General features: G+C 57.3%; 1 protein-coding gene across 23 annotated transcripts in view; it reads left to right on the top strand.

Moving 5' to 3' along the window:
- The window catches only part of CACNA1G (calcium voltage-gated channel subunit alpha1 G), a 62,784-nt gene that overhangs the window by 48,037 nt on the left and 1,816 nt on the right, over positions 1-12,931 (top strand). For 12 of the 23 annotated variants that reach the window (XM_041724217.1, XM_041724215.1, XM_041724216.1 and 9 more), the window contains 9 exons: positions 3,929-4,080; positions 4,880-4,989; positions 5,690-5,823; positions 6,094-6,164; positions 6,308-6,386; positions 6,482-6,603; positions 6,915-7,268; positions 11,951-12,128; positions 12,412-12,581. In XM_041724217.1, the coding sequence (XP_041580151.1) occupies positions 3,929-4,080; positions 4,880-4,989; positions 5,690-5,823; positions 6,094-6,164; positions 6,308-6,386; positions 6,482-6,603; positions 6,915-7,268; positions 11,951-12,128; positions 12,412-12,581 (1,370 nt within the window). Of the gene's footprint in view, positions 1-3,928; positions 4,081-4,879; positions 4,990-5,689; positions 5,824-6,093; positions 6,165-6,307; positions 6,387-6,481; positions 6,604-6,914; positions 7,269-7,986; positions 8,131-10,091; positions 10,227-11,950; positions 12,129-12,411; positions 12,582-12,931 lie in introns of all 23 variants that reach the window. The other 11 variants (XM_041724197.1, XM_041724194.1, XM_041724196.1 and 8 more) reach the window with 3 other exon arrangements.

Raw genomic sequence — 12,931 nt, 5'->3', positions numbered from 1 at the left:
CACTGCCCTCTAGGGGTTGGGCTGTCTGACCCGTGGGGGCTCAGGGAACCCCTGAGCCTCAGTATGGGGGGCCATCCCTGAGGATCGATGTCTCTTGTCCCCATGGTGCTGAGCTATGGTGTTTGGAGAGACCATCTGTCTGGGGGCTCAGGAAGCTCCAGCTGGTTCATGTCTGGATTGCCTGGGTCCCATGTCTCTGTGTCAGGCTGTACTGTAAATTCCTGATGTGTTAGGGATGAGGCGAGGGTAGGAGGAAGTAGCTTCAGCTTTTCCCTTATGGGGTCACCTGGTCTGTTGACTGAAGTGTCCTCACATACACATTTACCCCAATATCACCCTAGCATAGGGATGGCCCATAGAGGCTTCTCCACACCAGGAATTAACACACTAAGACTCTCTTGGCCACAAGATCTCCTCCCAATACACCCACTCAATGCCCAACATCTTTATTACCTTCACACCGCATCCCCATTCTGGGCACATTCCACCATGCTCCCATTGGCACAAACGGACATGTACCCTGATGACAATTTTGGGTCTTACCCTTTCAGCAGGTAATAAAGACTCAGAGACCCCTAACAGGAGCTTATACCATTCCATATCTCTCTTTCCCAAACCTGATGTTCTGTGTGGTCTGTAGTAGAGCTTTTCAAACTTCTGTGTGCATAATAATCACCTAATCACCTGAAAAACAGTAAAACACAGATTCCTGAGCACTGCCCTAGAAATTCTCATGGAATGGTCTGTGGTAGGACCTAAAAGGTAGGACCTGAACATCTGCATTTCCAATTAGTTGCCAGGGGATGGCGATGATGATGCATGGTCTACCCAACCGTTTGATGGGTATGAAGTCACACCCCCTAGTCTGGGGCAGCTAGAATCAACTCCCCCCACCCCCGCCCCTGCATCACACCTCCACGCCAGCACCACTCCCACTCTGTGCTACTCCCAGAGGAGGGGGCCAGCCAGACCCCAGGGAAAGGCAGAAGGGAAGAGTCAGTGGATATCGGGAATGGCCTGACCGGACACCTGGGTCCAGCCCAGCTTCCAGGTAAAGAGAGGGATGGGGTCACTGGCTGATCAGGTCAGCACTAAGGGACCGCTCAGCCTCCCATACCCCCTGTGCTCCTGTCGACCACCTGTGGAGCCTATGTCCACTAACCCTCTCTAGTTCCACCGGGACCCAGTGATCAGCCTGGCCACAGCAGCTGAAGGTGTGGCCTCTGCCATGGGGGCCAGTAGTCCCAGGGGAGTGACCCCTGCCTTCCGCTTACTCCCTGTCACTCTTCTTTGCAAACCCTCTGCCCTGGCTGTGCCTTGGGCTCTACTAACTTCCCAAACCTGCTGGCTAACTCACTCACAGCTGTGCTGCCCCCTGTTCCTCTCCTGGATCTTACCCCTGATAAGGAGCTGGGCAGTCCTGGGGGTGCCCTTCCCCCTACTGTCCAGCTCTGCCATTTTTTTCCTCCTAAGGCATCTCATACTGGTGGGGGCAGGGAGATGGGCTATGGCCGGAGCTCTCAGAGCAGCAGACTTGTCCAACACTACCCCAGGAGGTCTCAACTTCTTCGAGCACAGGTGCTTGCCTATGGAACCCAAGCCTGGGGAGCAACAGGGGGTGGCATCATCCAAAGCAAGAGACTTTGGGCAAAATCTCTGAGGGAACCTGTGGGGCAAGGCCCCAAGGCCTTGTGCTTAAAACTACCAGGCAGCTGGCGAGATATCTGAGCTGGGAGTTCAGGTCCTGGCTCCATCATGGCCTCACAATGTGTGGAAGCTCACTTGCGCTGGGCCTCGTTCTCATCCTCTGTAAAACAAAAGGATTGGCTAGGACATGCTGATCAGATTGGCCCTGGGACTCTTTGGACCTGTGCTCCCAAGGGGGATTTCTGGCAGCTTCGGCACCTGCTGGTCTGGGGGGGGTGGGGTGCTGGAAGGGCAGACCTCAAGGGCCTGGCACCTGTCACTGTTAACAGATGCCCTGCCTCAGCCCTGTCACCACCTTTCCTCTGGGCTGCTTGGAGGAGGGTCCCAGGCTAATCCCAGCCCGCCTGCCCTCAGATAGCTAGAGCAAGGCCAGCAGGCAGAGGTGGTGGCCGCAGCTCTGATGGGGCTGCCTACGCAGTCAGACGAGGGGGACGGGGGAGGGGGGGCTCTCTCCACCTCTCCTCTGCGTTATCTCAGCTAATAATGGGGCTAATAAGGAGCCACTTTTTCTAACCTAATTGTATTCAAACATTTTAGTTAATTCTCCATTCATATTTTAGCATAATGGGATCGGGTGCTCTCGGCACTTATGGAGATTAATGCAGAGACAGTGTTCCAGCTGCTAAGGCAACGCAGGGCGACTAGCGCCCTCTGGTTCTTGTGGGTACCGAAGGAAGGAAGGAAGAGGCCCCGCTCGCCTGGTCCACCCTCCACAATCGCAGTGTGGATGACCCGTGGCCTCATGTTGTCTTCTGTCCTGAGCCTCTCTACCCACCCTCCCTTCCTGGGATCCAGGGCCATCTGAGCTACCAAAGCCAGAGTTGGCTGGCCCAGCTCTGAGAATTAAATGATGGCCTAATGCACTCTATGGTGCCTGCCCCAGAACATTCTAGATTTTCTGCCTCTTGGTTATCCACACCTCAAGGCCGATGCTGGAGAGTGGCATCGGGTGAGGCGGAACGTACAGCTCTTGGGCACTCTTCTTCCTTCGGCCTTTGGTGGGGGCCCACCCCAGGCCACTCCCTACCTCAGTTTACCTCTCTGTTAAACAGTCCTCTGCATGGGGAAGGACACTTCTATCTGAGCTGGCCTGGACCCAAAGCTTTCTGCTGCCCCTGAGCCAGCCACCCCTGGCACAGGCCTCAGAGGCTGCAGCCCTTGCTGGCTGGCTTCCGCCCTAGACTTTCTGGGGGGGAAGGGCTGTCTGGGACCTGAGGTTGCCCCACACCTCCCCGTGGGGAGCCTCTTCTTTCTTTGTGACTGCCTAGGAGACCAATCTGTCAACCGCCTCCAGCTGACATCCATGCCCAACTTGGCCTGGCCTTTCCTCAGCACCTGGAGGAGGGGCCCCCTGCAATCTCCTGCCCCCAGATTCATTCTGCCTGCTTAGCAGGCCAACCTTCTGGCACCATGATTTTATAACTAAGTGGTTCACTAATTACAAGAGAAATATGCCTCTGACAGATCTCAGACAGTGCTTCCAGCCCAGCCTGTAGTCTGATGCTGCCCTGACGCCCAGGAGCAGGCGGGGCATGGCCTCATTAGAAACTGGGTGAGTCCTTCAGGTGGAGCCACCCACAGACGACTCTGGGAAGAGCAGAGCCTGTGGCCTCCCCTCTGTACCCCGCCCCTCATGAGGGCACGGGGACCTAGGCCCTGCCCCTCCAGGGGCCCTTAGGTGGGTCAGTGTGGCCAGTCAAGAAGATGTCTGATTTCTGATCTCTGGTTATTCCCGAACCCCAGCTCTGTGTAATCTGCTTTGCTCCCCTCGAGGGGCTGAGCGTGGTGAAGGAGCAAGGGCCTTTGCCTCTCTGTCGATGCAGCTTCCTTCCTCTAAGCTTGATAAGACCGGTTGGTTTCCATCTTATCGATCTGGCCTTACTGCAGAACACCAAGTCAAGGGCATTACAAGGGGCTGGTGAATTTTGGAGGCAGCCTTGGGGAGGGGGCTCACCTGGTGTCTAATGTGGGTGGGAGCTCTGCATGTCTTGACCCCTTCTGCACCCAACTGTAGTCAGTAGAACAGACGCTTGGGGGGCAGATGCCGAGGGAGCTCCCTTGCCCCCCCAAGAAAGGCAGTGTGTGGAGGGCGAGGACGCAGATGAAACTGGAATGTTGCAGCTCTGGCGTTAGAGGCTGGCGCCTGTGAGGGACTTGGGTGGTGGGGCCTCCGTGGGCAGGGGCCCGATGGTTGCTCTGCTCTCCCCTCTGCTCCCCCCAGAGGCCCAGTGTAAACCCTACTACTCAGACTACTCCCGATTCCGGCTCCTCGTCCACCACTTGTGTACCAGCCACTATCTGGACCTCTTCATCACGGGTGTCATTGGTCTGAATGTGGTCACCATGGCCATGGAGCACTACCAGCAGCCCCAGGTAAGAGTGAGTAATTGGCACTCCGGGCCCTGCCTCCAGCTGTGGGACTGCAGGGTAAGGCGAATCCAACCTGTGCTGGGGACCTTGGGCAAGTGCTGGGCACCCTACACGACTTCTCTGTGTATACCTTGTAGTGACCCTTGGAAGTGGGTATCATCTTGGTTTTACAGATGAGGACACGGAGGCTCAGTGAGGTTACATGACCAGACCAAGGTCCTATAGCTAGGAAGTGAAGGACCTGATTTCTTCATCCAACAAATATTTATTGAGTGTCTGCCATGTGTTTCTTTACCCTTTGAAGGTACAGAAGGCAGACCAGTAAAAACTGGTATCTGAAAAAAAAAAAACAACTGGTATCTGCCCTTCTGGGGTTTGGATTCTAGTGACTATCCAGCTCCAAACTCACCAGTGATCTTGTCACTCCTCAGATCAGCCTCTGTCAGCCTTCAGTCTCCCCATCTGTAAAATGGGGATGCTGAATTAGTAACACACAAGGTCCTTTCCAGGTTCTAGCCTTCTGTGCCTTCCAACACATTCTCATGTGGTCTCCTCACCATCCCTCAAGGAGAAAGATCCTTTAGCACAAAGTTTGAATCATGCGTGTGAATGAGGACCTTCTTCTATCCTGGTGTGGCGGCCAGTGGTCGACCACCATGGCAGAGACAGAAAAGAAAGGGCCCCCTTAGACTCACCTGTTTCCCAAATCTAGGAGTGTGATGGAGGGGGAGGGGCAGGCATCCCCCCTGGGCCTTAGGAGGCCCTGCATAGACCCCCCCCCCTCCCGGCCCATCCCTGCCAGATCCTGGACGAGGCCTTGAAGATCTGCAACTATATCTTCACCGTCATCTTTGTCTTGGAGTCAGTTTTTAAACTCGTGGCCTTTGGCTTCCGTCGGTTCTTCCAGGACAGGTAACTGAGAGGGGTGGGGTTATGGGAGTGGGGAAAGGACCCATCTCCCCGGGGAAATACCTGAAAACCTTTCTGGACTCCTGAAAGGTTCAGCCTCCACTCTAGGGCTATCGATGGCAAGGGGGAACGGGGGGCCTGGGGGATGCTAGCAGCTGGAAATCCATGTGGCCCAGACTGGGGCTTATGAGCACAGAGCCTGGAGCCAGACTGCCTGGACCAGATTCGGATCCTGGCTCCACCACTTAGAAACTGGGGACCTTGGGTAAGTTACTTAACTGTTCTGTGCGTTGGTTTCCTGATCTATCAAAGGAGAAAGAATGCTGTGACGATTATGAGTTCCTATTTGTAAAGCCCCTAAAAGAGTGCTTAGTAAAAGCACTCTTTTTTTATACTGTTTACTAGGTGCCCTAAAAGAGGCACCTAGTAAACAGTATAAAAGTGCCAAATTAAAAAAAAAAAAAAAAGAATGGATACAAATGCAAAGTAGAGGTCTTGAGCTAAAGACTTGGTTCTACCTGTGTGGCCAGCTGGCGGTGTGAGGTGTGACCGGAGTCAAGCCACCGCTTCTCCGCAGGATGGAGAGGCGGGACTGACTGACCTCCACCCCCCTTTCTGTCATCACTTGTATTGCCACAACTGCCCCCTCCTCTGCGGTGCCCCACACACACAGACTCAGGGAGCCGTATCCTGGGCTTTCCAGGTGGAACCAGCTGGACCTGGCCATCGTGCTGCTGTCCATCATGGGCATCACGCTGGAGGAGATTGAGGTCAATGCCTCGCTGCCCATCAACCCCACCATCATCCGCATCATGAGAGTGCTGCGCATTGCCCGAGGTCAGTGCCCGGGTGCTCAGCCACCACCCACCCGTCCAGGCTGGCCGGGGACTTCATGCGTGTGTGTTCCCACGGGGGCTCTCTCCCAGCCCCAGCCTCTGTCAAAGAGGAGGGCTAGGGGCTGGGCTGAGGGCGAGGGTGGAGCCCTGGCAGCCTGGCTGGCCGCCCCGCCAAGCCAGCAGCCCCGCCCCGGCCCTGGCCGGCCATCCAGCTGTGTGACCCGGGAGCCAGCCCCGGGGGCCAGGCTCACTGCTCTGTCCTGTTCCGCAGTGCTGAAGCTGCTGAAGATGGCTGTGGGCATGCGGGCGCTGCTGGACACAGTCATGCAGGCCCTGCCTCAGGTAGCTGGAGGGAGGGGGTGGGCGGGAGGGCTCCTCTTCGGGAGGAGGGGGTGATTTCCGAAGGGACAGGCAGTACGGGGAGCTCGGGGAAGCTGGCTGGGAGACCCAGTGGCACCTTTCCCATTTCTTTTCCTCTCTTCCAGGTGGGGAACCTGGGACTTCTCTTCATGTTGTTGTTTTTCATCTTTGCAGCTCTGGGTGTGGAGCTCTTTGGAGACCTGGGTGAGTCGGGGTGGGCAGGACAGAGGGGCCAGGGCTAGAGGCCCCGGGGCTCCTGCGCTAACTCCCGCCTCTCTCTCCTGCCCCCCCTCCTCCAGAGTGTGATGAGACGCACCCCTGCGAGGGCCTGGGCCGGCATGCCACCTTTCGGAACTTTGGCATGGCCTTCCTGACCCTCTTCCGAGTGTCCACAGGTGACAACTGGAACGGCATTATGAAGGTGAGCCCACACGGCAGTGGGGGCTGTCCCAGGGCTGGCCCTGACCCCAGGAGGCACTTCCACTCCTTGAGTGGAAGATTGAGGGCACGGGGGACCTAGGCCTCCTTGAGCCCAGATTCCACTCCTTGAGTGGAAGATTGAGGGCACGGGGGATCTGGCCTCCTTGAGCCCAGATTCCTTGGTGAGATGAGGGGCCATGAATAAAAGCATGTGATTCTCCACGCAGAAACACTCTAGAACCCCCTCTCTCCAGCATACACTCTGACTCCCTCTTCCCAGGACAAAGCGTGTAATGCTTTTTCCACCCCCAGGACACCCTCCGGGACTGTGACCAGGAGTCCACCTGCTACAATACAGTCATCTCCCCCATCTACTTCGTGTCTTTCGTGCTGACGGCCCAGTTTGTGCTGGTCAACGTGGTGATCGCTGTGCTGATGAAGCACCTGGAGGAAAGCAACAAGGAGGCCAAAGAGGAGGCCGAGCTGGAGGCTGAGCTGGAGCTGGAGATGAAGACGCTCAGCCCACAGCCCCACTCGCCACTGGGCAGCCCCTTCCTCTGGCCGGGGGTCGAGGGCCCCGACAGCCCCGATAGCCCCAAGCTCGGGGCCCCGCACACCGCGGCCCACACGGGAGCAGCCTCGAGCTTCTCCCTGGAACACCCCACGGTGAGCAAACAGCCACCCCTGCCGAGAAGGGTGTGGGACCAGTGGCCAGTGGCTGGGGGTGGTGTACAAGGAATCGGCAGTGTGGCGGGCCCCAGAGCCCTGCCCAGATCCTCCTGCCCCTCCTACCTGGATGCTGAGGGGTGAGTGGTCCCCCCTCCCACCCATCCCCAGAGATGGCTGCTGCACCCGCAGCACAGGGCCACCCCAGCAAGCCACCAGCACGTGTGTGGCTCATCCACGCCCTGCACCTGCAGCCCAGCCGGCCTCCCCTTCTTGGCTCTTAGGTTCAAGGCTAAGTTTTCTGTTTCCTTCCTGTTTCTTTCTTACCCTTGCCCGATGACCAAACCTCTTTCCTTCCCACCTTTCAACCTCCCTGATGCCATCTCTCAATCCTTTCCTTATCTTTGCTTTCCTGCTCCTTCTCTCCCTGTGAACTCTTCTTGTCTCTGGCTCCTATTCTCCTTCTTCCCATACCTCTCTCCTCTGTCCTATCCCCTCCTCTTTCTCCTGTCTCTTTGTTGCCGGGGTGTGCGTGTGTGTGTGTGTGTGTGTGTGTGTGTGTGTGTGACCTCCTCCTCCTCCTCCTCCTTCTCTCTCTCTCTCTCTCTCTCTCTCTCTGTGTCTCTCTGTCAATCCCCTGCCACGACACTTCCCCTCGTTGCCCCTCTGCACCCTCTCCCCTGACTCTCTGGCTCCCTCATGGGCTGGTCCTCCCCAGGACAGACAGCTGTTTGACACCATATCCCTGCTGATCCAGGGCTCCCTGGAAGGGGAGCTGAAGCTGATGGACGAGCTGGCAGGCCCAGGGGGCCAGCCCTCTGCCTTTCCTCCCGCCCGCAGCCTGGGCGGCTCCGACCCACAGGTTACTGTGCCCCCCGTGCTGTGCCGGGCTGTGCCATGCTGTGCCGTGCTTCTGGGGAGGCGGGGGTGTTTCCTGCCCACTGGGTTTCTGGAGAAAGAACAGCCTCAGGGCCTCAGTTGAGCTTTGGGCTTGGCAGGAGGGAGCTGGGGTTCTTACAAGCTGAGATCAACCCTTGGAACACATTCTTGGAAGGTAGGGATGCTGAGGTTGTAACTTCCAGGGAAGGATGAATGGAGGAGAGGTTTACAGAGGGCATTTGTCAGAAAACACCTGGACAAGAAAAAGAGAATGGAAGGGAAGACAAGTTGGCAGTGGGACCTTAGTGGGTGGAGGAAGTGAGGTACCAAAGCCGGGGGAGAGGGCTTTTGGGGACAGTGCAGGTGGCCAGGGGACCCACTGAGGGATATGTCTTCAGGCATAGTCTGCTTCTTCCCTATGTCCAGCACCCATCCCCAAGTCTCTGTTTGGTGGCTTTTTTAGCCATGAAGCCCACTAGACATGATGAGTGCTCTCAGTAGCCAGTGCTTTCTGTCCCGAGAGGGAATGGAAGGTTCCAGCTGAGAGTGGATTCTGGAGACCTCGCTGTGAAATAAGACTGGGTGTCCCCCGTAAGCCCAGTCCCTTTCCATAGTTTTGTATGTTTTTCTCCTCCAGTCCCATCTAAAATCAGCTCTTCTGCTTTCTGGGGTTCTCCTACCCTCCTCTTCCCCACTTGTGACCTATCTGGCTGCCCTTGACCCCCTCTGTTTGGCAGAGCCCCCTGCCACCCCTCCTAGGTCAGGTACTGCAGGGAAGCCCCCGATAGACCTGGAGTGGAGGCAAGGAGACAGGTGTCAGTAGGAAAGAGAAAATCCTAGTGTTCCACTGGCCCTGCCAGGTGGAAGGGAAGGAAAGCAGGTTCCCAGGACCTGGGACATCTGTATCCTGATCCAAAGAAATAGACAGCAATGCTCACTTAGGAAGGGACCCTGGCCCTAGGGTTCCTGACCTCTTGAATGCCCTCTAGGGATTATTCAGCCTCAGATAGGCCATCAGGACTGCAATCTGGCAGTGACCTAGAATGATCAGTGAGAGAGCACATCCCTTCTCAAGGCCTCCCATCCTGAAGGAGACTCCTGGGGAAAGGTGCAGGGAGAGAAGGGGACACGATGGCGATGGCGTGATCAGGCAGGTGGCTCACCTGAGATGGAGGGCCCTCCCCTCCCTCAGGGTGCTGGAGACACTGAAGTCTCCCTGCAGATCCCTGCAGAGCCAGCCAGTTGGGAGGCGGCCCACCCGGGTGCGCTCAACTCAGAATGGCGGCAGGAGGAGAGCATCCCCCAGAACCCAAGCTAGAGGGCGGGCAAGCTGCCGGCAGGCGGAGGAGGGCCCAGGAGGGGCGAAGCCAGAATCTGGGGGCAGGCCAAGTCCTGCCAGGCTTTTGGAAGCAGAGAGAATAGGCAGAAAAGAGTCATCAGATTGGCGGCTTTGTCCCCAGCGCCCCCCCACGCTGCTCTGTCTGTGGCGAGAGCGGAGAGGCGCTTTGCTGGCCTTTCTTCGTTCTTTTTTTTTTTTTTTTTTTTGGTTTTTGTTTTTGTTTTTTTTTTCCTGGTATCATCTTTATGAGAATCGAAAGCCGTCCCTGCTCCCCGCTTCCTCCCTGGGTGGTGGTAGTGTGGGAGGGGGCCGGTAAGGTTCCTGGGGTATCTTTAGAATAAGTTTCTGCTTCTCCTGCTTTGTCGGTGTTTGCTCTGGCTCCCTGGTGCCTGCTGCAGCCTCTCTGATCAGAGGGGGGGCTGGAAGTGGGGTGGGGGAGGTGCCGGCAGCTTACTTGGGAGAAGGGTGGGGAGAGAGGAGAGAGGCCTTCCCCCCCATCGTGCTTCGTGAAAAGGGGGAAGGGGGGCTCTGTGTGTGCGCACGCGTGTGTGCGCGTGTGCATGTGTCCTGGTTTCTTACGCCTGATCATCTCTCTCCCTGTCTAGATCCCTCTAGCTGAGATGGAGGCTCTGTCTCTGACGTCAGAGATTGTGTCTGAACCGTCCCACTCTCTAGCTCTGACGGATGACTCTTTGCCTGATGACACTCACACACTCTTACCTAGTGCCCTGGACAGCAATGTACTTACACATGGCCCCTCACTGCTCCCCCAGCCTCCCCAGGGGCTGGGCTGGCTGCAGGGCTCCAGATCCCCCCCACTCCTCTCTCTTGGCCACCAGGCCCCACCCAGAGGCATCACCCAGCAGGCGCTTGGTGCCCAAGGCTTCGCTAGGTCTTTCCCAGTTCCCCACTGTGGGCAAAGAAATTAGATAATATTAAATTGGGGCCTCGAGAGCCCAGGGGCACAGTTAAGAAAGAGTGAATCCAGACATCCAGGAGTAACACAGCCCAAAACAGAGGTGGCATCAGGCAGCTGACCTGATGCAGAGTCAGTCTCTGTATTTGGAGCCTGTGCCAGCCAGCCCTTCCCCTCCCCGCCCCCCTCCTTCCCACCTCCCTGCAACATGAGCCATTCCCCTCTATGGAGTGGGTGAAAGCCACATCTCTGCTGCTACCACCGTGCCCTTCTGCCTGGGGGGTGGGGGGTGGCGCTGTCCCTGTCTCCTCTGTGACTGTCCCTGTGTGTCCCCATGTCGCGGGAGGTGGGTGGTTCTTTGTGTTTGGGACAGCTTCTCCTCCCTTGCCCAGCTCCCCTTCCCCTACAGACTGCGAGCAGCCCCCTCCTCCCTGCCTTCCCCCTCCTCTTAGGACTTAAGAGACAGGGTCCCCTTCCTCATAGCAGGGTTCAGCTGAGGTAGGGGCTTGACCACAGACTGGGAGGTCCCTCAGGGTCTTGGGGTGGCTGGCAGAAATGGAGCCTGGGCTCAGAGAGGAAGCAAAAGATGTAGACTCTTCCAACAGGCCCAATCTGGGGCTGCTTAACTGGCTGGGCCTGCATGGGAACAAGAACCCTCCAGCCTCTCTGAGAACTAGGAATGGAGGGTACAAGGGACCCCAAAGAGGAAGGGGGTCACAGGGAGATGGAGAAGTCTTTGGGGAACAAACCTTGGCTCCCTCCAGCTGAGGTCAAAGCCTGATTACTCCTTTCCTTTGAAACAAACTCAAAAAAACTCACTCTCAACCCCAATCTGTCCAGTAAGGGAGGTCCTGAGTCCACAGTACTTAGGCCTTGCGCCCCACCTCCCATTTGCTACCTGCCGGAGTCATTGAGATATTAAAAGGTGGGGGAAGCCAGGCAGGTAAGCCAGCTGACATTCCCCACTGGTCACCTGTCATCCAACCCACATTAACCCAGGTCATGTGCAATGCTGGGTCCTGGGGCTGTCTTAAAACATTGGGTGGTGAGGCAGGCCCTGCTCACCGGGTGGGTCCTCCTCACTCTTCACCCCACCCCCCAGCCCCAGCACAGGGATAGGGGAGCGCTTTTAGCTTTTCATCCTCTGCCCTCCACTGTGATGCTTCAGAGCCTCTTAATGGGGCCCTGGGAACCATCTCTTGAACCACTTGCTGGGCCGGGCCTGGGGGCTGCTCTCCCTTTTTTGAACACCTTCTCACTCCTCCACTCTCCCCACCTGGAGGCTCTGAAGTTATGCGGTACTGGATAGCTTTCTGGGGCAGGGACTCCTCCCACCTGCTTCCCTGCTGTGCTAGAGGGCTCATCCGTGTGCTCTGCCCTCTCTTCCCCTATCAACTAACTCATCCCATTACTGCCCTGCGGTGGGGAGGGGATGGGACCAGAGCCCGGGTGGGGAAGCTTCTGGTTTCTGTTTTCCAGCTCTGCCTCAGTTAGACAATCCGGATGCCCCCCTCTTTCCCCCACCTCCCGCCCCTGCTCCTTTTGCAGATGGAGCCCCACCCCGAGGAGATGTCCCTTGCACTGGGACTGGACCTGCTGACTGTGAGGAAGTCTGGGGTCAGCCGGACACACTCCCTGCCCAATGACAGCTACATGTTCCGGGACGGAGGCACTGCCGAGGGGTCCCTAGGATGCAGAAGCTGGGGGCTCCCCAAAGCTCAGTCAGGTAGCAGGGCTCAAGCAGGCCAGCTTGGCTCACACAGGGAGACCCTATCCTTGCCTACGCCCCGTCCTGACCTGGGCAGGGGGGCCACTGAGGCAGCAAGAGAGGTCTCTGCCCTCCAGGGGGCCCCCAACCTGTGAAGAGTGGCTTTCAATCCAGGGTGAGAGGTCTGGGGTGAGGGTGGAGGCCCTAGTGGGTGAAGGAGCAAGGAGGGAAGGGACTTAGGTGAGAGCCAGACCACTGACCTTCCTGCTCTCCTCTCTCCTCCTCCCTACTCTGCTCGCAGGCTCTGTCTTATCTGTCCACTCGCAGCCAGCAGACACCAGCTACATCCTGCAGCTTCCCAAAGACACACCCCACCTGCTCCAGCCCCACAGCGCTCCCACCTGGGGCACCATTCCCAAACTGCCCCCACCAGGCCGCTCCCCCTTGGCTCAGAGGCCACTCAGGCGCCAGGTGAGCAGGTGTGGACAGGTGGGCCTGGGCCCGGGGCTGGCCTCTCTGCTGGGAACCCTCGGCTGTTGGTGATGGCCAGGGTTGCCACTTCCATTCTTTCAGCAGACGTTCATTGTGCACTGACCATGTGCCAGAGACAGTTCTAGGTCCTTGGGACACAGTACCGGGCACAGCAGAAGTGGTCTGTGCCCTTTGAGTGTTTATATTCCCCTTCTTTCTTTCACTGAGGAGGCCTGGAGACCAGGCCAGAGACACAGGTCCACTTGGCAGGAGAACCCACATCTCTGAATTCCCTTTCCCTGGCCCAGAGGCGACTCCCAATTATTCTCTGGGATTCTAGACTTAGCTAA

This window comes from Vulpes lagopus, chromosome 12 (assembly GCF_018345385.1).
Source record: "Vulpes lagopus strain Blue_001 chromosome 12, ASM1834538v1, whole genome shotgun sequence".
Taxonomy (NCBI): domain Eukaryota; kingdom Metazoa; phylum Chordata; class Mammalia; order Carnivora; family Canidae; genus Vulpes; species Vulpes lagopus.
This window is presented reverse-complemented; position numbering and strand designations above follow the sequence as displayed.